Here is a 26,118-nt window from a genome sequence, read left to right on the forward strand (position 1 = left end):
TTACTATACTTTGCATTAAGCTTTAAAGGTAAGAACATTATACGCATGGTGATCATTATTAGAAATCTATATAGTATATAAATAGTTGCTGCTGCTTTTATGATGTGTCCATGTAAATAACTTGCGTGCATCTACATATGCTTGTTTGTGCATTCATTTTTGTGTCTCCCTCATGTAGGTCCCTTTATGCACATATCTGTGTGCATTTCTCTACATTTGTGTCAGTTACTGTGTATTTGTTTGTGTGTGCGTGTGTGCGTGCGTGCGTGTGTGTGTCTATGTCGACATTGCCGTACCTGGTGGATGAAGCTCTGCGCGGCCTGGGGGCTGAGCAGCAGGATGGCCCGGCGCAGTGTGTCCCTGTAGCGGTTCAGCTCCTCCATGCGCATGGTGCTGAAGAGAGTGGAGAAGACCTTGCTGACGTTACGATCCACCATCTGCAGAGACACATCCAGGCCCTGCCGAGACGCCTGGTCCAGAAACGTCTGCAGCCCACGGATGTCTGGAGAGAGAGAGAGAGAGAGAGAGAGAGAGAGAGAGAGAAAGAGATGTTATCATACATTTAATGAGAATATTGGAAAGGGTTATATTTCTTAATTTTCACTAAATTGTAAAATAAAGCACTTTTCATTCATACACCGATCACTCCCACTTTTCATTACTGAATATTAAAGAATATTCCAAAATGGTTCTCAAGCACTATACATATTTGACTAAGCAGCATTTTGATAGTCTACCATTTAATTTGGTTGTCCACGAGGGGCTAAAAGAAATATCTAACGCTGAGACAATTTTAAAGCACAATTATGGATGGGCATGGGAGGTAAAAGGAGTTTATTTAAACCGCCAGACTGCTGTACTCCACACATTGCATCTTGCTCTTCAAATACGATGTCAGTCACGCATCGTTAACTTAGTCTTCTGAAGTGGGCAGCAGAAACCTTTTCCACCAAATAACACACAACTGATAGGAGTGTATTGGAAATAACCCCAGGACTGGCAAGAAAAAAAGTGGTTCTGTCTGTCACTGTATCTGCATTGACAGGTGGCAAATACAGAGAGGTGTTGACTTCAGGGCGATCAGGCCCGTCGCTAGAAGGCAAGCAAACCAAGCAATTGCTTGGGGCCCCGAGCTGGCCAGGGGCCCCAAGACAACGACTGGTTAAGAATAAAATGCAACGACAAACTGTGAGCGCCCCTTTGATAGTCAATGCAGTAAAGTGCAACGACACTGATACCGGCAATACCGGGATCCCCCCCAAGGGGGCCCCTCTCAGTAGTCGCTGACAGCAGCCAGCCAGCCAAGCAGAGGCGCACCTTGTCAACAGGCAAACCAAGCAACTGCTTGGAGCCCCGAGCCGCTAGGGGGCCCCCGACCTGGTCTTAGCGCGTTTGCCGGTAGGACAAGTGAGATTTTCGTCCATAGAGATTGAATGATGTATTTTGCGTGCTCCTGTCCTGTTGTTTTACAAACAGTACATCTGTACATATGTAGGCCCTATATGGCCTTATAAACATCGGATCTGTGTTCAAAAGAGTTCAAAGAATCTGCACATATTTTGGCTACTGTGGTAAACGTCAATAGAGGGTGCAGTGATGACGGATCAACATCGGAGTTTGGTATTTAGTCTAGGCTACCTGCGCACCCATTACTCTCGTTTGAATTACTCGCGAACCCGTGATCGCATAGATATGGCAAGCATATCAAATGAAAGAGGAGACACAGGGCTATCCATTTGTATCATTTATATCGATCCTTCTGGCTTATAAAAACAGACGAAGTGACTGCAAAATAATAACGTCATGTACACAAATCAACGTTGCACACCCATTACTCTCGTTTGAATTACTCGCGGACCCGTGATCGGATAGATATGCCACGCATATTAGATGAAAGAGGAGACACAGAGCTATCATGTGATACCAAGTACATCCTTCTGGGTTATAAAACAGACGAAGTGACAGCAAAATAATAACTTCATATAGTTGGACTTACCCCACGTTTTGTCTGTTTTTGTGGCAAATGTTTATAACGCTATCGTGTGTTTGTTTCTCTATGGCAAAGCATGTTCATAATCCGGTTTTGAGATCCTAGCAAATTCCTGCATGGCATCCAATTCAAGGCTCACATTGCATCCCAATTTGTTCAACAAAGAAACACCTTTTTTGCCTCTACTTTGTTCATGGCAATGCAGTAAAAAGTTGTTGAAGAGAATCATTATGAGTGCATACACAGGCTCTCACAGGCTAACAGCAAACTCGGGTCAAGTCATGTCAGATCAGTTGTGTCAGATATGGAGTGCAGAAAGGTAATTTTTCATCACTAAATTAAAAAAAATGCCATTTATTTCTGTAAGGCGCACACCACATTATATGTGTAAATTGCTAAGCCCCAGAGAATCCCTCCACCATGGCAATGATATTGCCAGATTCAGGAGAGTCTGCTCTACACACACATGAAAGGCAAGTCAAGCTGCCAGCTTGCAGTGGTGAGATACATGTCAAAATATAATAATTTTTATAATATGCTTTTTGTATTTTTATTATTTAACATAATAACCTAATGGTGGTATAACATAATGGTGATAACACTTGTCAGTAGGGCCCCCTTGGAATTTTTGCTTGGGGCCCCCACAGACTCTAGAATCGCCTCTGCAGCCAAGTTTGTGATCTCTGCTGCCGGGGAAATATAAAACCTCGCAGTCATAATGAAGCGGAGTTATGCACCGGAAGCCAGAAAAGAAAGAAGAGAAAGGAAGAGGATGACAAGAAAAAACAAGATAGTGGTAAGTGATAAATTACACTGGATAAAATAGCTCTACTTGTCTTGTACAAATGGTGTAATGTCGCAGCAGGAAGACTAGCCTAGCAAAAACAGTTTTTATGTTAACTACCTGCCTGACGGCCCATGCTGCTTGTAACAAACTAGAACAGTTAGCGCAACTTTTTTTTTTCGAACGGACGGAATATGGTTACATACTGTAATATGTTTATTAACGGGATAAGGAAGACGCAGATCTGTTCCAGAATCACTGTTTATCGTATTTAATGACATAACATTGCTATAGCTGTAATAGGTTTTGATGAAGGTGGCATAGCTTCTCTGCTATAGGCTACTAATCGACCGTGATAATCTATTTACCAAATGGGGGTTAGGAAAACCACACGATAAATTCCGTGCATCAAAGCAGATTGGAACATTCATGTCTAGCAGTATTCATGCACGCCAGCTGTTTACTGTCTTTAAAGCACGGGGTGCGTCTGTCTAATTCTCAAACAGCAGAATGCTTAAATGCTATGTTAAGATACAAGTAGGCCTGGGTCAATGTATAACATTAGCTTGGGATGTTTTTACAGTAAGCATTGGTAGTTGTGAAAGCAGCTGCATCCCTTCTAAATATCAAAATATGGAAATGCTAACATATCTTTTCTTTCTCCCTCAAGGTGCTTTGCTTAAATTTCTCAGCCCTCAGGCTCTTCCTAAGGATACCTCCACTGATGAAGGTAGAGTGATTTTCTCTCGCTGAGCTGTTAATGACCATTTCCAATATGCTAACAGTGAAATGGTCAAACGTACTTCACAGGTAATCTCAGATTTTTTTTCAATTATTTTCCCAGGTACACCATCAACTTCATCCATTCATGAGGAAGAAGCTGACATTGGATTTTATGGTACGGTGGTGTTTTTGCAAATGTTCAAAATGTTCAAAACTAATGCACAGCATATATATGCAACAGCAGTATTTGCACTGTCAACATTTTTTATTTATATAAAGTGTGGGTGAATTTAAACTTTATGGCTATGCTGTGGTTCCTGTAGGCTTTGCGTGCGGTGGGTGGGTGGGGTCCTCCATGTCCATTTTGCTTGGGGCCCCCAAATTCCTTGAAACGGCCCTGAGGGCGATGGTACATCTTGGGCCTTATCTTGCCTGGCACATCGTGATGCCAGGCGGAAGGCAAGTGTACTTTTCTATTTGTGGCCAAAGCAGATAACATTTTCCCGTCTACTGTGCATGTTGTCTAAATAGCAAATCGACTTGTGTATGTACGGGTGTGTTGGTGAAAAAAGTCACGTGCATTGTTCATGCATCGGTATCTTAATTCCAACTGAAAATAATTATGCCATTAACCAAGACAAACCTGTTTTAAATTATAAAAAAAAGCCTACCGTGATCAGGCCCTAGCAACTATGTGCTTAACTAGTGTGATTGGCTGAATGTCCTTGGACTTTTTCAGATGTAACTGGGGTGAGTGTTGCTTTTTAATTTTTTTGTAACCCTCAGTCAGCACTGTGAAAGTTAATAACTAAATGTAACACCTTGTTTTGCTGTTGCCTACCAGCTCAATATGCCTAGGTGGGTGAAGAAAAGGTGTGAAAACCATGCTTGTCACACACATTCAGTATGTTTTCAGCAAAGCAAACTTTGGTGAAATCCTGCTATTGCAGGTTTGTGTGTGCAAGCGGATTGCTTCTGCTGAAATGCATTCACTTGTTATTATACTAGCAATGCACCATGGTGCAAGTGTTCCTGGCTTTTAAAGGGAAAGGGAGATGGCACTCTTGTTGGTTACATCCGAAACACACCCATGATTAAAACGTAAGTACAACCATTTTGAACCATATGTTTGGCATGCAGCCAAAGTGGATTCGGACACACCCTAAATCAGTGGTTACGATGAGATTCAGCCCGCATATTAATTCTGCCTTTTGTGTTTTGTCATTAGCTCCTTCAGAATACTCAGCTAATGTTAGCTTTGGGATATAATCAAAAGAGCTTACCATTACAAGGGAACCAATAGAGCTATTCCTTGCACAAACATGCTACTTGTCACTTAACTATAAACATAAGCAAGCATCTTTCAGATGCAAAAGGAAATGCTGATCAGGAGCAAGAAGGAGGAAGTTTGAAGAAAAGTGGACAATGTGATATCTTCTTCATCGTTTGTTATGAGGCAACAACCTGTCCTGACCAAACATGTTGCCTGGCGTAGTCATATTAAAATTCTTATCAGAATTTGCCTGGTAATATGCCATTGGAATTTGATTATGAGTCGTGTTTCAACCTCACCTAGAAGCCCAAATTTACCCCAAATACAATTTGAGGATGTCAAATGCCTTTTTTGCTGTTTTCCATTTTTATCTTTAAAAGTTATTGTGCTGTCAATATCTTGTATAACAGACATGATAGTGAAATCTAAACATTACACCTCTCTTGTAAACCAAATCATTCAGGTGACATAAATGACTACTTCAATGACTAATCTGCCCATCATCGTATAAATCATACCCCAAACAACTTCATTGCTTTTGGCCGAACACATTTTAATTGGGCATAGACTTCTCAACAGAGCGACTCCGGACCAAATTTCCAGCCCTCAAATGTTGTGGCCAGGGTAAACTGCTACAGTAGGTTTCCAAACATGCAGTCGCCTATAAGAGGGAGAGAAAAGCACCAAAACTTCAGAGACACTTCATTCAGTATAACTTTTTTGAAGTGCCAGAAAAGAATGTGATGCACCTGTGAAGCTAGTTCTATGGTAAGCAAAGCAATAAAGCAAAGTATGAGACTGAAAGTTTATTGTTATGCGGGTTGCAAATATTATTTTGAGAGTAATCGTCAGTCTCAAGTACAATGGCAGAATGTAAAACTGATGTGCCCTAAAGTAAAATGTGCTAATATGATACTTGATAAAAACAAGCTAATAAGCTAATGTTAAATAACAATGCACAGCTACATATACAGTATTTATCAAGGGTTTTAATGACTATTTTAATATAACATAATATTTTTCCTGATGCCATATTGCACTGCCCACACTGTAAAAAGACTGCCTGGCCAGTGGCCCATAAGTAATTTGAGTTTGACACCCCTGCCCTAAATGCAGTTTAACCAAACGCTTCAGACCACATGTTTAGATCATCAAAACAAGGCCCCTTGTGTCACATGCACACCTATGTTTTTTCTAAAAAGTGTGTAAGAGAATGCATTGGCTGTTGACTGTTCCTGACAATTTCTTAAATTACTACTCCTAGACACAGCTTTCCCCACTGTCATTATCAGATTTTCCATCTGCCAAAGGAAACGTTTGACAGGAAGGTGTTATTGACTGCGCATAAGACTTGCCAAGATATTCATCATTCTGAAAACAATCACAATAAATGCAGTGTTGAGCACTTCATAAAATACTGTAAGTAAAATCACAGGTCAAATGCAGACACACTTCTATTACATATTATGCTATTATTTTTGTTGCTTGAAAACTCCTTCCTTGTGCGGTAGAGGTTTCTCAGTGGTGGTACCTGGGGTAATGGCACCGCTGTAACTCATGAGAATAAGATTCTCTTGGCTTTCTGGCCAGCCTTGCATTCCCGGTCATCTGTAATCACCTTGAGGGTGGTGAAGACTAGCTGTGGAATACCTCATATGGGACACCTAATCTAGACAGTGCAGCACTTAACATTTCAACAGCTTGTAGCCAGCTTGTGGCTTTGATCTAACCATGTCCTTAATGCCTAGTCTCTGCACAAAACAGCTATAACCCGAATAGTTTTCTCTGCCCCGTCTTATCTGGTTGACTTCTCTATCTTAAAATAGCAATTACATCTTTGTTCAAATACATTGCTGGTAATCTAATTAGCCAAAATTCGCTAGAGCACAACATAAAAAAAAGAACCTCTTGTCTTATGAGACAGTCTTAAGTAACCACTCAAATGAAAATGTGCATCTGTAGGCTACTGCATGAAGGTATCAGCTAAAAGGAATTAGTAATGACCCTTGAGAGTAAAGGCCCTTGAGAATGTTAGTATTGCATAGTAGCCTATTTTTGTGTAGGCAGAGAACACTCAGATATCTTCTACAATTTCTTTGATGAGTCTGTCAGATAGGCTTCAAATAGCCAATATATTACACGGTATGACTGTTATAACAACATTTATTTAACCATAGGCTACATTATGAAATATTCTGTTTTCGACCCTGGTGATATCTTCTACAATTTTGTTGCTGGATCTGTCACAGCAGAGACATTATTCTGTATAGCAACATTTATTTCACAACACATTATGAACGCATCATGCTGTTAGGCAAAAAAATTATATTCTGTTTCCTGCGCTGGTGTTTTAAAAACTAGTTGTCAGCTACGAGTAGAACGTCAGCTGAGGTACAGTTTGAGCGCCATCAGGAACGCCCGCCCCTTTGTCCGTCCAGGCGGATCTGATCTAGCACCAACCTTCACAGATGCCTGTGGTTCTGTCTCACCAGATGCCACATGGGTTAGCTTCTGGGTGCTATAGATAGCCTATTTACTGGTGAAGGATGACTAGTAGCCTACTGTGTGTAGTCAGAGCTTGGTTTGGACTGCAAACCTGCCCAAAGATGCACTCTGCATGCTGATTGCAGCAGAGAGGGGGAGTATGGCTGAGCCTATTTCCCCTTTTATAAATGAAGTAAAACAACATGAATTAAGGCAAACCATTCGGTTCTCAGTGAGGAAGATGGCACATATTTTTTATCCATCTTCAAAATTTGATTTCATTTTGAAGACAGAGGAGGGAGCCTCGCACACTCCATCATGGCAGGAAAGGGTGTTATTGGTCGAGGTTCTTTAGGATTACATTACTTGCTTAACTGTTATTGGACGGCAGGGCAAAAGAGGGCAGGATTTGAGATCGGTCAATTGCTGTTCCTTACTAAAGTCAGTCACACCGCAGTGTGGGGATCAAGCACTCTTTCTCTTTAGCCCTTCTGCACTCTCAGCAATACTGAAATTACAGCCATTTTCTTGCCACTGGACTGTCTTCCCGACTCTCTGTACTCAGTGCCCTTCATGCATGTCCTTCAGATCACAGTGTCACTTCACTGGATTGGACTCCTCATTGTCTTTGACACAGTAATGGTCACATTCTGAAAGTTCTTCCTTCATCCACATATGACCCTTGCTGTCACATAGTGATAGGTTAAGAGCTCTGCCATTGTACCAAGATGTGGTAAAAAAACAGCAGTTGGTCAAACCACCAGCAGTTGGTCAGATATTCCAAACATTATGTAAAACATAACTGGTTAAAATATGAATGCCTTTTAGATAAAGTAATGTACATGTTCATCATACCAAGCTAAATTATGTGCACTAACAAATCACTGGTGAAAATTTCACAGTAGCAGTGTTAAATATGTTGCTACAATTGCCTGAAACATGTGCACTCTATACAAACTGTGGTGTGAGGAATATCTGTCAATCATCATCAGTGGTTAATCATGTGTGAATGATTTATCACCACTCATAATTATCATTTCATGTGATTAGTCTTCTACATGAACAATCACCCTAGCAACATGCTCAATCTGATACTCTGGAACGCTGAGCCTGAGTTTTCAGACAGGTGGGGCTGGATGTCCAGTATATTGGAAAATAGCTGCAACTGATGATCATTTTCATAGTTGATAAATCTGCCTATTATTATATCGATTAGTTGTTTGACTGATAAAAATGTCAGAACATGGTGGGGAAAAAAATGTTGATCAGTGATCGAGTAATCGAGTGATCAATATTGTGGCAGTCCTATATTGGATCAAGTTTCAAAGAATTGGAGAGAGATAGAGAAAGAACGAGAGAGAGAGAAAGAGAGAGAGCCTTTACAGTTTTTTTAACCTTGCAAAATTGCTCTCTGAACAGCCATAATCTTTCCTGTATGCCTGTGGTGACGTCCATTTTACGTAAGTACAGATGGCATGCTTGAAAAAAAAAAAAACCTGTATCATTTAGCGACACACATTATTCTTAAAAAAAAACACAGTGGCATTTACTCGAGAGCACTTGTCTGTGTGCTTGTGCATTTTTGCAGGCTAATTCTCGACAGCAGCGCGTTGGTCACACAGCTGTTCTGAGAGACTGGTGCTCTCGCTGCGGATCTCCAGTGGGGAGCGCTGGCTCCAGCTCGGTGCCTCTTTGGCAGCTGGGGCGGCCCTTGGAGAGAGACGAGAGTCTCCACAGCGGGGGCCCTGGTGGAGCTCGCTAAGAGCCTAATCAAAGAGGGAGAGCACAGAGCCATCTCTCTTTATATTTCCCTCCCTGCACCCTCTCTCACTCTTTTTCATGCTCTCTCTCTCTCTCTCTCTCTCTCTCTCTCTTTCTCTCTCGCTCTTCAGCTGACTCCCTCTCTCTTGGCTTGCCTGTTGGCATTCCCCTGCCTCCACTTCTATTTCTCGTCTCCTTCTTCTAGTGTTTTTTTTTTTTCTCCCTCCATCTCCCTCCTTTCCGTTCTCCTCAGATACTTTCAGTCAGAGTCATGGGGAGCACAACAGAGTGTGACGAGAGGTAAAGCGCTCCATTTGAGCACGTTCACCCTGAGCTCAAGACGACGTGTGTGTCTACATGTGTCTTCCTCCATATGGGGCCGAGAGAGAGAAAGACAGAGAGAGAGAGAGAGAGAGAGAGAAAGGGAGGGGGTAGAAATGGAGAGAAAGAGAGGGGAGAGGGCGAAGAGCAAAAATGTCTCCTCTGATGAATACGTGAGTCATACAAACCTTTAACTCCTATGGGGACGGAACATAACAGTCTCCCTGACACACACATAAACCCGAACAGAATTACAGAATTACAGTTTTTCTCACACACAAACCCGAACAAAATTACAGTCTTTCACACAATGCAAACTGATCCAAGTAATGGATGGTAATCATAACACAAGCACATATGTGTGTCTCACACACACACACACACACACACACACACACACACACAGAGATCCAACAGATCCACACTAATTACAGGAATACCATTGGACTGAGAGATTAATCATAACAATTAATGGTATGATGCTAAATTACAACATCAAATGATAATGTTTACTGCTTTTTCAAATGAGCCTACTGAGGACCATCCGAGTTCCTTTATTTTGGGTAAACTATAAGGATGCACATACTGAAGAGATGTTTATTTGGCTGTTATGTTTTATGGTCTTGTGTATCACCCAAATCACCCCATCATCACTGTCAATCTTAATTTGTTACACAGTCATTAGGTAAAACAAAAAGATAAAAAAAAACATTAATGACATCTCAACAAATCATAAAAAACAAACAGCTGTGTAGTCCTATGTTGAAACGTCTCTACAACCATCACATTGACAGCTAATTTTGCTCTCATCTTCTGCCAGGGTATAGTTTTAATTGAAATTCTCCTGCAGTCAGGTATTGAGAGAGGAGCTTTATTGTTTTCAGATGTGTGTGCTTTTTACTCAGCTGTCATGGGGTATATTGCATTATTTTTCCCCAAGCGAAATAATTGATTGGTTGCTCCTAAAGAACTAGAGGAAGGTGTAGTAAAAACACAGGGCCAGATATACATACATTTGCGAGCGTAGTGTTATCAGCGCCGTGGCCAAACCGCAGAAAGCGAACGCAGTAGATCTTCAGTTTACGTAGTATTCAGTGTTGTAATGTAACGGTGTACTTAAGTAGAAAATTCATGTATCTGTACTTTACTTCGCTATTTAAATTTATGTCAACTTTCACTTTTACTCCACTACATTACCTAGATAAAATGTATACTTTTACTCCGTTATATTTCCACTAAGCATCTTCGTTACTCGTTACTAAAACATAAAATTAGAAGAAATGTGTGCGACTGCAATAAGGGAGGTTTGGCGAATCACTGCTCCTAAATTGCATTACGCACGCTCCGCATGCCTCTGCATGGGTTGTAGCCTACGTGAGGGAGTTCTCCCCTTCCAAAAAGAGTTGGTTGGGTCCATATAGCCCGTCTTTTCCAAAAAGTTTTCTCAGATATGGATAGCCGAGCCGCCCTACAGTAGACACAAGCATCAGGAAGGGTGGATGGTAGAAAGAGGCCAGGAGAGACTGAGCAGCAGATCAACCAGTCGACCACTGAAAATGATGAGCCCGAAATTAGTGATGAGGCCATGACTACAGGGACAAGTAGAGAGGATAAATTAAGTTATTTAATGTAAGAAAGAGCAATTACCCTACATGATAAACCTATATGCCTTGTTTGCTCAGCAGAGGGTGTAGTAAAGGAGTAGGCTAAATCACCAAACAACAATATAGCCTACCCATGCAAAAAACATGTAGCCTAAACATTAGTTCAATATGCCTCTTTGTGGAAGTGTGGGATAGGCTACATTTCAAAGGATTTCTTTCTTTCTTTCTTAATGTTTTTGTTAACTTGTGGAATAGTGGAATATTTTTTGTTAACTTCTCAGTTGAAGTGAATTATTATATAACCTTTACACATTTGTTGAACCATGGTACTAATAAAAACTACAGGATAGTAAGAGCTGAATCCAATTTCCACCACTATGGAAAACGTGGGCCGGTCTTGGACCTGAAACTTCCGGGCACTGAATTCTGGCAACTTTGAAAGCTTCTTTTGAAGATGAACAGACACCTTTTCAGTTTCAACTAATGACTGGCATATTAGTAGCTGCTGGACATAGGTGGCCTGTGTGTGTGTGTGAGAGAGAGAGTGGTGACCTGGTGAGTAAGCCTTAGAAATGCTCATACCAAATGACCAAAATGTTCTCCCTACCAGCAGGTCATTTTTTTTGTTGAAAGAAATAAGTTATTTATTTTTTATTTTTATCTTAAGTTCATACAAAAGTGAAATTTCTGTTTCTGTTTTTTTCCTTGATGTCAGCTCTAAAATATGCTGTTTGTTCTTTGAACTTAAGAGAATTGTGCCTGAAAAGTCCTAGAAAAGATTTTGATTTGATGAGATTAAGAAGATATGGGAACCCTGAATATGTTTTATGCTTTACTATAAGAAAGCCAAAATAAAGTTCAAAATAAAAACGCTTGATTTTTACTTTTTACTTTTACTTCAAATACTTAAGTACATTAAATATCAGAAAATTACTTTTGATACTTAAGTACAGTATATATCAGATACTTTAAGACTTTTACTTAAGTAATATTCTAAAAGGTAACTTTCACTTCTACCAAAGTCTTTTTCTAGTACGATACTTGTACTTTTACTCAAGTATTGCTTTCTAGTACTTTATACAACACTGGTAGTATTTAACATACTGTACCTTTGGCACTCAGCCTATGGCCTTGTAGCCTACCTACGGCCAAATTAGCTGTGGGGATAACCTTTACCAACCCTACTCCCACTAATGTCATATTGCTTAGTTAACACCTGGATCTCCTTATATGGGCAAAGATGGCAGCTTTGGTTCCTTTTTGTACTTCAGAGGTCTATTGTATTATTTCATGACTGCTAAACGTTTCATTCCTTATTAATGTTGTCATCATCAGTTGACTCTGTTCAACTGCACTTGTGATGGAATCATGCCGTTCAGTTGTGAGCAGTGCAAATTGTGGTAGGGGGCAGAGAAAGGCGCTGATTACACAATGAGCTACAGGTATGATAAATAGCATGTAAAATGAAGAGGCACAGCATGTGCTTTCTGCGGTTCGGTCATGGCGCTGATAACACTGCGTTCACAAATGTACGTAAATCTGCCCCACAGTGTCCTCATCAGTGTCCAATCACATATGTGACCCTCCAAGGCAAAACCAGTGGGATATTGTGTCATGCTAGCTGTCACTTTTTAGTTTTCTGATACTATTCTTAGGTTTATGGTTTTCATTGACTTTCATGCAGATGGACTAACATCTGGCTGAATTTCCAAGGCTGTTGGGATTTTGTGGGATTTAACTAAAATGTTAAAAAACAAAACAAAATGGATCATATGTACAGTACTGTGCAAAAGTCTCAAGCACCTTACATGTTTTGTTACAGCAATACTATAAGAACCATATTGTTTATTTCTCACTTTCTTAATTAGAATATGTCCAGAGAACACAGGAAAAATAGGTAGGTTATTTTAATACACATAAAATGTAGTTTTTGTTCTGATACCAGTCCAATTTCAGTCTCAAGCTACCATTAGATTTGTTGACCTGATGCTCACTCTGCATGTTCCAAAGAGATTATGCCACGACTTGTGCTTGATGTTCGAGTTAATTGCAGGACTATGTGCAAAAGATCTAGACATTTTCATAACGAGGAACATATTAAAACCCTACCACCAGTAACTACTTTGCAAACAAAGTTACTGCAGAAGGATGATGGCCATGAATAAAATAATGCACACTTAAACAGCGGAGAGCTGAACTGATTAGTCTACACATGCTATGAGGACACAAACGCATTGAGCTACAGCTTATGTATGTTGTCTTAACATGTGATACTCCTCAGTTGGGTATCATTGCTGTGTATGGGAGGGAGTGTTTGTTTGAAAAAAATTCTAAAGTAAATCTGCCAATTCTTGTATCCTTTTCTATGTAATTTTGACATGATTATTTGGCCTGTAGCCTATTAGAATACTTCTGATCCTTGTTTAGCATGCAAATTATGCCGTGGCCATGAAGTAATGCAGTTATTTTTTTGTAAGGGTGTGGTTGTGCTTATAGCCTACTGGCTGAGGCTGATTGTTCTTTACCTGTCTGTAGTAGGCTACTAGCCAAAATCATACAGTAGGCTAGGCCTACTGAACTGGCTCCCCCTGATTCCCTTCAAAAAATGTTCAAATATAGACTATTTTAAACAATCATTTTAATACTTCATATAGGCCTAATTTACGTTGTGCGTCTATTGTCCAGTATGCAGCACAGCAAAGTTAATAAATTAGGCTACTTTCCATTTTGCATGCGTTCAGTTGTAGGTTGTATCTAAACCAACTAAAGCTTGACTGAAACATTGAAAAAACATTTAGCCTACTTCTTTTAAAGATGTATTCTTTTAAAGAACTTACCAAGAACTTATATAACCAAGAACTAACGTTCCGCAAACTAACATTCAGCAAACTTTCCATGGGAACCAAAACTTAGGCTAGGCCTACTCAAAAACGAACCTTCGGGGAACGTTTGGGAACCAAAAACTAACGTTGCCGAAACCAAAAACTATTGTTCCCAGAACGTTCTAAATTAATTAGTTCATAAATTGTTAGCTGGGGTACTTCTGCTGAAAAACTGCTAGTTTCATCCCGAGCTGCACGTTATTATGAACGCATTTAGAGATGTAGGCCTACCCGCCTGCATTTAAAAAACGGAATAGGCCTATGCGATTTTATTCCACTGCTTGGTTGAATTTCCCATTGTCCTACGTAATGTAGAACGACCATTAACCGTAGGCCTATGTTATTTGCACACCTATGAAGTAGGCCTAGATCCATTTTTTTGGCCGTATCACACTTGTATATTAATTCGCCGAACTCGTTGTGAAGTTGAAATGATCACGTTGCATCCGAGCTGTAAAATGCAGACGTTCAGAACATAGTAACATTGTAGCATATGACTGAGGTGGCTTTTAGCTAGATGGATGACAGCAGGCTAAGTAAAATCGCGATGTTTCAAAGCTAAAGTTCATCAGAATCTTGGGATACACCCGCTTGACAACGGGAGAGATAGAACTAACGACTGGCCTTTGGCCGTAGCAACCATCCATAGACCTCTCCAGAATAAGTCCCGCCTCCTAACTTCCGTATCCATCCAACTTCCTGGCGTCGATTGTCTATGGGAAATAACATGGCGTTTTGAAAGATCGTACCTGTCAAACTCTATAGGTGACAAAGTAGAAAAAGCTGCTGGGCAGATTGGCCTACACACTTCTGCCATCTAGTTTCCACTGGAATTTTTTATTTTTGGTGCCGTTTAAGTAGTATAGTCTATAATATACTACTTAAACGGCACCGACAATCAAAAAATCCAGTGGAAACTAGATGGCAGAAGTGTGTAGGCCAATCTGCCCACCAGCTTTTTCTACTTCGCTACCTACAGATGTTTTACCGGTATGATATTTCGAAACGCCATGTTATTTCCCATAGACAATAGACGCCAGGAAGTTGGATGGATACGGAAGTTACGGAGGCGGGACTTATTCTGGAGAGGTCTATTTAGAACTAGTAACGGCAGTTTGTCCTGAAGTTGAGAAATTAGTTGATTATGTGTTGGAAGAAATTAGTTCTACAAACAAGACAGTTTTAGCGATTAAAACGTTTAAATTGTAACAGGAAATGAACACAACGCAAGTGGCAACAGTGGGAATAAGCGGGATAATGGACTCCACGGTGGTCTGTTCGCTTCGCGTCGGGGCCGTTTTACAACCTCGACCGTGCATTAATTTCTGTGAACAGACCACCGTGTCGTCCATTATCCCTTAGGCCTAGGCTACATATTTCACAACTTGCCATGTAGGCCTAGGCTACTGTGACTGGTGAAGGCTGGCAAGAAACCGCAGACAGGTCAGGGGATTCACTGCCCTGTTCAGACCCGGCGGCAGACACAAATTCACGGACGGGCATTACACCTTTCCAGGGGGGGCACGGTAACTTAAATTGATCACGGTAGTTTAAGCTGACACTTGACAAAACATTCTAATATGAAAATGTAGATGCAATTGTTGTAAAGTGGTGCAGCTAGGCCTACTTTAAGAGAGCCCCGTGTGCAGGGATGGAGAGAGAGAGAAAGCAAGAGGGGATAGGCCTATGTGTTAGAGAACTGAGACGCGTGTGGAAAAAGTAGACGTGCTGTTGAGACTGAGCGAGTCATATTCAAAATAATGCAAAAATAAATCCGCAGATAAAACCAAAATCCTTGTTCATTTGCTAACCACTTTCAAGATAAAGTTAGGAAGTGCAAATAAATCACTGTTTTACACCCATTTACGAGGCTCAATGTATCTCCACACTTCATTGGTAGACTTCCTAGGGCCCTGACATTTAAAACGAGACATTGAGAACTTTGAAAAAGCACTGGTAGTTTACTTACAAGACGATTTATACAGACAGTATCTTCAAGAAGTTTAACGTTTGCAGCCATCTTGAATTTAGTCACGATAAGTCGAGCAACGAGTAAGAATGAACAGGTATGATAAGGGATCAGATTCCAAAAATAATTCAGTGGAAATGCATGGATTCCAGTTTCTTCCAGTAGCAGCAACTGGAATCCATGCATTTCCACTGAATTATTTTTGGAATCTGATCCCTTATCATAGCTGTTCATTCTTACTCGTTGCTCGACTTATCGTGACTAAATTCAAGATGGCTGCAAACGCTAAACTTCGTGAAGATACTGTCTGTATAAATCGTCTTGTAAGTAAACTACCAGTGCTTTTTCAAAGTTCTCAATGTCTCGTTTTAAATGTCAGGGCCCTCGGAAGTCTACCAATGAAGTGTGGAGATACATTGAGCCTCGTAAATGGGTGTAAAGCAGTGATTTATTTGCATGGCTAGCCCGATGCCGAAGCACCACTATTGAAAAAGATGTTGGTAGCATCGGCTAACTAGCGCCAGATTTTGGAGTGCAGGGGACAAGCCGAGATGGGCTATGAGACATACGTTCACACTCGGTATCATGTTTCGATACACTTTAGGTCAATATCACACCGGAATTCTCCTTTAACCTTACGGCTGTGCTCTAGAATGCAGTGACTAACAAGTAGCTAGAAGCTGCAAGATGATACTGTTCCTTGTTACATGGTCATGGACAAAATAAAGCCAGTATCAAACATTGGACTCGGTTACTACAATTAGCTACGGAATAATACAGAAGTTTTATTTGCTGCTATATTGACAAACTTAGGGGCACAGATGACTTCCAGGACGGGCCCGGCCCCCCAAAGCCCCCCCATGACGCCGGGACTGCCTGTTAGGTAGGCCTACGCTAGGAAAGCAACATGCGCTGGAGAGATAGGCTACTGTATCAAACCTCGAAATGTAGCCTACGCAAGTTTACCCGACTGTTGTTCCCGCTGTTTATTCTCGTGAAGTAGGCTAGCCTATATAGGGAGAACCGGCCCTGGTCAGAGAATGTCTAACTAGATGTACCGCATAGCGGTACAAAAATATGACCGCCGCTCAGTCCTGTACATCCGTTCCGCGAAAATAAATCACACTTCAATTTGTCTCCATATTTTACTCCATCCCCCACTCTTGAAACTTTTGTGTATGCTTGTTTGGCATGCCTGAGTGTGTGTGTGCGGCTGCACAGAAAGTACCCTACTGGTGCTGAAAAGGTGAATAGATTGTAGAATAGCCAAAGAAGATGTAGAATTGTTATAAAACCTTTAAAATCTCTAAACAATCACAAGTAGGGCAGTTCATCACAGTTCATCCATTGCAACTGGATTGATGAAAGGTCACTTACACCTGTAGGCTACATTGTATTTGGGAAAAGCAAAAGGTATCAGCATAATGTTATTTATTTATTTATTTTTTATGTATTTTTAAACAAAAACATCTCTGTCAGTTCCATGCCGTTTTCAACAGCTAGCCTAGTCTGAAACGAAATGCTGTTTTACATCTAACCAGTGGTGCAAATAACGGACATGTCCAAATGGGCCTTGATGAAATGCGTCGCTAGACTGTTCATACACATTTTAACGGGCCAAAGTTGAAGAGCTTTTGTCCGTTATTGTTAGTGCAAATATAGGCTGATTCATGTTCCCTTGCATTGTTTAACTGAGGTCGATGGCTAGTCTGGCTTTCATCAGACCAAGCTCAATCTTTTAAGAAATCAAAAAATAAATAGCGGGCAGATCAGGCTGGGTTCACCCAGCCTAGTCCATAGGCACCCGATATTGTTTAATTTTCCGATTGAGATATACACGCTCTGGCTATTCTAAATGCAAAAATGCATCAGGGAGTTATGACAAAACGGTAACTAACAAACTAGATCCTAATAGAAAGCTGTTAGCTTCCCTAAGCTACAGGTAGGATTATAAGGTAGGCCTATTTACAACATAAATTGTCAATAGGCTATGCTGGCGACACAAATAAAATCTCCTTTGGAAACCAATGGCTTACGCCTTACAGTATCAAGCGGACTTAAACTGTCATATCGTGGCGAAAAGTTGTAATAACATTCACGCAGCTCCATGAGTCAAGGAAAGCGCGAATGAAGTAGCCACTTCTAAATGGGACCCACTACACAGTAGCTTAAGGTGTTTTGCTAAAGCAGCCATAATGAAATGAAGGTGTCATTGTTTGGATACTTCACACACACGTGCTTTTTAATTTCACAGACTACAACTACCAAGCTGTAATCAAAGCACATCGACTCCCCTCTCACACCCTGCACGCACTTAAAACAAAATAAACAGGCGTCTCAGTCTCACGCATGTATAGGCAAAACTGTATCAGACCGGTGTAACGTTGGTAAATCTTCCATTGCACAGAATGATTTTGTAGCACGTGCAATAAATGACAGTCGAAAGATACAAACAGTGCTGCTATACATTTGCTTGGTATAACCGCATTTATAGTTTTCTACAAATGCAATGAATCAAATGCCTCCATCACTCAACCAACGCTAACGGTAACATTACCTAGGTCCTTATTGATATTACAAGATTAACGTACCTGCAGTAAAAACCAAGCATGTCCGATAAACATCCTCAGATTTATTTCGGCTTCAAGAAGAAATGGGAATTACACTTCATGTGAACATCGTCCTATCCTTATTAGATGTTCGCTGCGGTAAATTACAGTCCTTGTATGAAGCGTCCATTGTTTTTTCCAACCCACTTTTAACTTCCAACAAAATTACGTCTCACTGCAATGATGCGCCATCTAGTGGACAAACGACTACTTCTCGCCAATACTGAAAATGCAGCCATGATGATGATGATGAATATTTATTTTGGCTTTCTTTTAATCCTACTGATTTTCATTTTTTACCGGGGGGGCAAATCACAAATGAGTGATTATGAGCCAGGTTGATGTGGGCCCTTGAGACCAACATACCATAAAAGATTCACAGAGAACTGTGTCTGCCCTACCCTCCTTTCGGGGGGTCCAGTCCAGCGGGGGGGCTGCAGATGAAAACGAAAAATGACGGTTCCATGCTATCCATGTGGGGGTACATGCCCACCAAGTTTTGTGTACCCCGGTCTTTCAGTGTCCCGGGAATCCTTGTTGGTGTACGTCACTAAATGTACACATAAATTATTTTATTGTAAGGCCCCCCATGAACGAAAGTACACAAAACTTGGCATGCATTCAGAGGGTGTCATAATGATCCTACACTTTTAATTTCGTGCAGTTTTGACCTTGTCAGCCAGAGATATTGAGATGAAAACACCTAATTTTTTGCTTTTTAATTTTTAACTAGGTGGCGCTATACATGAAATAAGTGGTAATGGGATGGGTTGACATGCCCCCTTAAGACCAACATACAAAAAAAAGGTGGACCTCCTAGGCCCTACGGTTCTCGAGATATTCACAGAAAACTGTCTCCGGCCACCTACAGGCCAGTTGGTGTATAGTAACATAAATTAATTTATTGTGTGGCCCCCCATTAACGGAATTCCACAAAACTTGGCGTGCATACAGAGGGTGTCATAATGATCCTACACTTCCAATTTCGTGCAGTTTTGACTATGTTAGGTCACAGATACCTTCAATTACACCACCTCATTTTTACTTTTTTGTGTTTAACTAGGTGGCGCTATACATGAAATGAGTGGTTATGGAATGGGTTGACATGGCCCCTTGAGATCAACATACAAAAAAAAAATGGTCCTCCTAAACCCTACGGTTTTCGAGATATTCACAGAAAACTGTGTCTGCCCTACCCTTCTTTCGGGGGGTCCAATTCAGCGGGGGGGCTACAGATCAAAACGAAAAACGATGGTTCCATGCTATCCATGTGGGGTTACATGTCCACCAAGTTTCGTGTACCCCGGTCTTTCAGTGTCCCGGGAATCATTGACGGAAATTTGGGCATGCGAAAAAGAAAAAAAAAAAAAAAATCTGACTAAACCTATATGACCGCCGCTTCGCTGCGCGGCGGTCATAATAAGGGGAGAACTGCTGCCCTGGTTCAGTCATGCCTCAGTCACCATAGCAACATAACTATGTGAAGGTGGCTCAAACTGAAATATCATTTGTCTAAACCAAACCTCTCAACCTGCCTTATCAACATGCTAAGATTGGATAATGAATTAATAGAGGCATGATTAAAAAAGCCCATTTTAAATTCCGTCCTATATGTCAGTGAATGACTAATCTTTAGGTAGGCTACACATGAGTTAAGTCTCCTAAAGTAGCCTAAAGCTACAAAAATATAAAAATGATGGCATGGATTTGACAGTGGTCTCAAGGAAATCTCCTGCAGTAACTGAATCAAGGCTACAAAATCATTGCACAGCCATCTTTGACCATGAAGTCTTCACCTGCAAAATCTCATTCCAATGGAGTGCTCCAGAATGCTTTTGGGAGCTTGACAGCAGCACTGAGAAACATCTTCAATGTTTGGCTGTACATTTAACCATAACTTTCCTTTCATGCCTTTAAACTAATAGGTATACTGTTCTATAAAAGTCAGAAACATTGTCAGACCTTGATGGATTTACACCAGCAAATACAACAGTGTACAGGGAACAGTAGCCTTTTTCAATGATTAGCAATAGTTCTGTTTTGGCCAGCGTGCTCATACTTACACTTACACTTAGAGATTTAGTGAATCCACCAGGTGGTGAGTGCTATAAATGGGATTAAATGTATGCTATCCTGGGAAGCTTTCTTCTTCCATGAGCTCACTTTTTGTGTCTTCCAAAAACGTAAATATAATCAAATATCTCAGGAGAGTGTGGTGTGGAGAAGAGAAAAGCATTGGGAGGGAATTAATTAAATTCTTTCAAGTAGGATAAGCTAAGGGGAAAAAAAAACTGAATTTACATGTGGTGTGGCTTAAATTTAACATACAGGTTAAACACATTTCCTGTGTATAGGTGCATCTAATTAAAATTCAGTGAACAGACACCTCAGCTCCTTGGGGTCTTCCATTCTCCATTCTCCCTCTGCATCTCTCTGAGCGGCCTGTCCTGAATAATGTCATTTAGCAGCTGCTTATGGGCATGATTGATGATGGCAAAATCACAAACAGAATGTTCATGTTTGTCACTCTCAGTGCGATGCAGCATACTTCGAGGGACCTGAACCTTTTAGGTCAGGTCACATTGTCCACCGACAGATTTAATTAAATACAGGTGGCCCTTCTAAATCATTCAACAACATAACATTTTCACAATTGTCTGAGCAATCGGAATGCTTTTCAGTCAGAGCTACTGTATGTTTTAGTCAATGCAATTTTTTTTTTTTTTGCAGTGGGAAGACAGGGGGCTGTGGGTCGCTAGAGGGCTGTGTTCGTTAGTGATGGAATAATTATCTCATGTTCAATGACCTGGGGGGCATGTGACTGACTGCTGATTGGTTCCCATTTGGCAGGCTTCCAGGTTCTTGCACATGCACCGCTTTGTGATCCATTTAGCAATTTTTGACACCAACATCGTTCGCGAGACATTTAGCTCTTTTCTTGATTGACTTTCTCTATTTCTGTGTCTTTTCTCTTCTATCTCCGCCAAACCCTCACCCTCCCAACTCCCAACACTTGCCGCCCCTGTCTGTATCTCTCTCAAATGCTTGGAGACCAATTAAGAGCAGGTCATCATTTTCCTGTTCATATGCAGAAAATTATAACACTAGCCCCATAATTATGGGCCTGAGATGACTTGTGCCAGGCTTCAGGGCTAACTAGGCCTGCTGGGAGGGCTGAGGACTCCTGGTGAAATCACATGGATCACCACGAAAAAGTAGCTCAAAGACAGAAGAAGAACGGCACTAATTCAAAGCAAATTCCGCAAATATGCTGGAGTTTTGGCAAATAGATCCACATCTCAATGCAAATCAACACAAGTGCTCACTCTGAGTGTGAGGTCTGGTGTCCACCCCCCCCCCACACACCCACACACACACACACACACAACTAACGCACACACACTGTGTTATTTAATTTGCAGATTTGTTAAATGTTAACTGTAATGACTGCTAAGAATGACCACAGTGGCCTCTTACACACTTATAAACATGTTTTCATATTTCTGCTGGCTGAAGTAATTGACTAAAATAGTTATTTTTAGTTGGCAAATAAAATGAACAGGCTGAGGTCCGTCTGGCATGTTAAAAAATCTGTTCTTAATACAGTAAGCTCTGTGTTGGAAACAGTGCACAATTGCTTCATAGACCAATTAATTTGGCTCATGTGAATGTTCCTTGTCTTTTCTTTAACTTTATAATATATTATTGTGTTAAATACTGCACTTCACTGTCCATTTGCATTGTGAGAAATCTTAGCAGTAAAAACCTAAATGATGCATTAAAATATCCATACTAGCTCCAAATCAAATATTGTTATACATGTCTACTGCAGGCCTGTCAACATTATCATGTTAACTTTTACAATTCAATGATTTTTTTCTTCTTCTGTATATTCAATTCAATTTGGATTTTTTGATTTTCGGTGCCGTTTAAGTAGTAGGCTATAGTCTATAGTATACTACTTAAACGGCACCGACAATCGAAAAACGCCATACATACAGTCGGTTAAGACGTTCGGAAAGGTTACCGCCCCCCATGAGGGGGAAAGCATGCTAACATCACACATTGGAAGTCAATGGACGAACTCACTAGCATTTAGACTTTATACATTCGTTTTACATTCAGGTGGAGTTCTGCTTGTTTCTGAACATAATAATTTAAAGGAATTGTGTTTACTTAACTGCCTAGTGTACGCTAACAACCTAATTCACCCTCGATTGCCCAATGTTGACGACAAATTTCTCTGGAAGCTATATTCGATGGTAGCATCATTAGGTTGCTAACTGGCTAACTTTATAGGGTAAGGCTATTTGCACCCCTGGTACAATTAGCAGTGTATGCTATTCGTACCCTGGTGCAATAAGAAGTGAATTCTATTCGTACCCCGGTGCACACAGCAATGTGTCCTATTAGTACCCCGTCTGGTTCAAATATCAATGTATGCTATTCGTACCCCGGTGCACACAGCAATGTGTTCTATTAGTACCTCGTCTGGTACAAATATTAATGTATGCTATTCGTACCCCAGTGCACATAGCAATGTGTCCTATTAGTACCCCGTCTGGTACAAATATCAGTGTATGCTATTTGCACCCCTGTGCATTTAATCTGGCATATTAATCACTTTTTTTTTTTTTTAAAAAACAAGCAACATGTTTTTTTTTTTTTTTTGTTACATAACAGAGTGTGAATAGCTCAGCTGTGTAATAGACACTCTGAATAAGGTATGCTGTTTGCATCAATGTACAGTTAGAAGTGGATGCTATTCGTAGCCTGGTGTTTATAGTACTGCATGCTATTCACACCCTGGTGCAAGAACTAGCTAATTGTTGCAATCAAAACTTCCGTTTGAGAACCGATTTCTTGTTCAAATTGCGCGCCTTTTCTCTAGAGACGTTGGTACACATGCACACTCACTCTGCCAAAACACATCACATGGGATTCAAACCCGGGTCTCCCGCATGCCAACCCTTACCTATGACCACTGCACTATCTGCTTCCACAAAGAGGTGTGGTTTGCAGGTAAACTTATAGTTTATAGGCCTGAACGTCATATTCACGAAATTTCTGTTAGCTAACAAACTGACGGTTGTATGTGTTCACTGAACAAAGATTATGAAAATAAAACACAACTTTTCCATCTCATATTTAATTTGAACAGATATTAGTGCTGAAACCGTTCAGAATTCTTCACTTTCTAATGACGAAAAAACGAATGTCGGCCATGTTTTTTGGGCACGCGAGCAGATGTTTTTGTTGTTATGTAACAGGGTGTGAATAGCCCAGTTGTGTGGCCAAGGCTATTCGTACCAGGGGTACGAATAGACACTCCGAACTTTATATCATCAGTGTAACATAAACAACTGGCACACATTACTTGTTAAAACTATTCCCACAGACATTGTAGGGAATGTGCCTTCATGTGAGATTAAATTAAGATGCAACTTATGAGTATGTGGTGTTACGGCAAAAGGCTTAGCTTGCTAAACCGAGCTAAACAGTCCGGCCATTGAAAGCAGTTCTACAATGAGTACACTCGAGACAGTTCTGGCCGTTTAACTGGAATTAGCAAAATGAGGGAACTTAATGTTACCCTTAACCTCGTTGACACACAGATAACTCTCAGTTCAAACGTGTTTGTGCCGTTTATTGATGTTTGCTAAAAGATTTAATATTTTTATAGGTGTTTTCTGTACTCACGCCGGTGCACCTCCATTAGATTACATGCAATTGAAACTAATGTTTTCCCCCTTGGGGGCGTTTCAGCCACAGTAACCACGGCAACTCGGGGCAGTAACGACGATTATGACTAGATGCCGACTGTATGAGTCTGTCTCAATTGGTGTACTTACGTGAGTACACTTTAGTGTAGTACACTATGTGCACTGTGTGCTTAAATAACAAAATAGTATTGTCTCATATCAAACACTAACTCCGTGCACTTCACTGAAATGACGATCGCAAACATTTTAATATAACTTTATTGGCGTCCTCAATTCGACAGTGACATGGTCATACTGTGTCAAAACATGAACCGTTTATGTTATAACTTGCTTGTACCTCCGTAAAGTCTGTTTTCCACTGCTGCTGCTTCAGCTTTCTCAACCGCGATTACCACAAGTTTGAAAACGCTCCCTCCCCTTCCACTATTTGGCCAAGATGGCGTCCGTTAAGGGCGAAAAGTGTCCAGCGTTGCACACTCAGCTTTTTGACCGTTATGAGTGCACCATCCGGGAACTTGCAGCGCCCTTCGTGTCGTTGGAATTTTCAGTGTGAACACCCTCATGCACTCAAATTAGGTATTGTAAGTGCAGAAGTACGCGATTTGAGACACAGTCTATGTATGTTATTTCCCATAGACAATCGACGCCCGGAAGTTGGATGGATACGGAAGTTACGGAGGCGGGACTTATTCTGGAGAGGTCAATTCACACCAAGAACGATAACCATAACGATTAAAGCGTTCACACTGAACAACTATAAGTCTCTCCTTGTGTTAATGAATGTGACGTAGGGGTGGGCGATATTGTCTGCGATAATATCGTGATTGTTGTTTTAACGATGTGCAAATTGACATTATTGAGTATTTAAATTACTTATTGGGAAAAAAACACTCAAAATCATCACTAAATCCAGGAGGTGTAGCCTATGCGAGAGAAGCCCCTGGCTGCAGCAGAGCAAGTGTCACATGATCACTAGTCAGTCCACGTTGTCACACTCACGCCAGAGCGGTAGAAAAACATCTTTTTCTATGGCTCTGACTCACGCCTAATGTTTATTTTGTGCAGGGAGAGGTAGGCTACTTGGGATTTTGTGCGCCAGCCTACGTCTGTTCAATAGCATTGATGAGTCACGTTTTTTCCTACATGGTATTATATGGAGAGAAAACATTAGCCTTTGAGTATTTTAATAGTCAGTTGTAAACAAAGAACTCATGTAGGCCAAACCCTTTTGTAAATGGACTGAAGTTCGCTCTAATATCGATTATGCTAACCATTAGCATCTCTATAGGATTTCTCATATACATTAGCCGTAAGATAACGCATTAGTTTCTATTCTGTAACTTGGAATGTTAGCCTACATGATTTCTCTTAAACAAAACATCAAAGGAAATGACTGAGATGTACTCTGTTGGTCTGCTTAGTTTAACAGTGAATCCTAAGTAAAGGTTTTTGAAGGGAACTTCAGCTTCAGACATTCTCTTGGGAAACTGTTAGGCCTATTCATCTTCTCTAATGTAGCTGGCTAGACCATGTCATTGCCACACACACAAGTGGGGGCAGAACTGGAAATGTAGAGTGACAATGCATTGGTTGATTTGGTTAAAAAGTCACAGGTTAGGTTATTGGTTATTATTATATTGATGCTATTCATAAATAATGAGCTGTAAAGTAACTCAGACTTTTACTAATTTCTTTTAAAGGATATCGACTAATTATCGTTATCGTCAAAATCACAAAAAATATTGAGATATTATTTTTTGTCCATATCGCCCAACCCTAATGTGACGGTTAAAATTTGATGGGTTCTGATTGGCTATTAGCTTTTTATCATTCTAAAAATCGCTCTGAAAGTGATCCCCAACGATATTGTTCTTCATGTTATCGTTATAGTTTATGTGTGAACGTCGTCATTTATAATAACGAGAACGATGTTTGTTTATAGTAATCATTATCGTTCTTTGTGTGAATGGGCCTTTATTAGGCTTACCTTGGCCT

At 40.6% G+C, this 26,118-nt stretch overlaps 1 protein-coding gene across 5 annotated transcripts in view; it reads right to left on the bottom strand.

The window, feature by feature from the left end:
- Positions 1-26,118, bottom strand: part of grid1a (glutamate receptor, ionotropic, delta 1a) — a 251,123-nt gene that overhangs the window by 82,214 nt on the left and 142,791 nt on the right. For all 5 annotated transcript variants that reach the window (XM_042066357.1, XM_042066355.1, XM_042066356.1 and 2 more), the window contains exon 4: positions 297-502. In XM_042066357.1, the coding sequence (XP_041922291.1) occupies positions 297-502 (206 nt within the window). The remainder of the gene's footprint in view (positions 1-296; positions 503-26,118) is intronic.

Source organism: Alosa sapidissima, chromosome 16 (assembly GCF_018492685.1).
Source record: "Alosa sapidissima isolate fAloSap1 chromosome 16, fAloSap1.pri, whole genome shotgun sequence".
NCBI lineage: Eukaryota > Metazoa > Chordata > Actinopteri > Clupeiformes > Clupeidae > Alosa > Alosa sapidissima.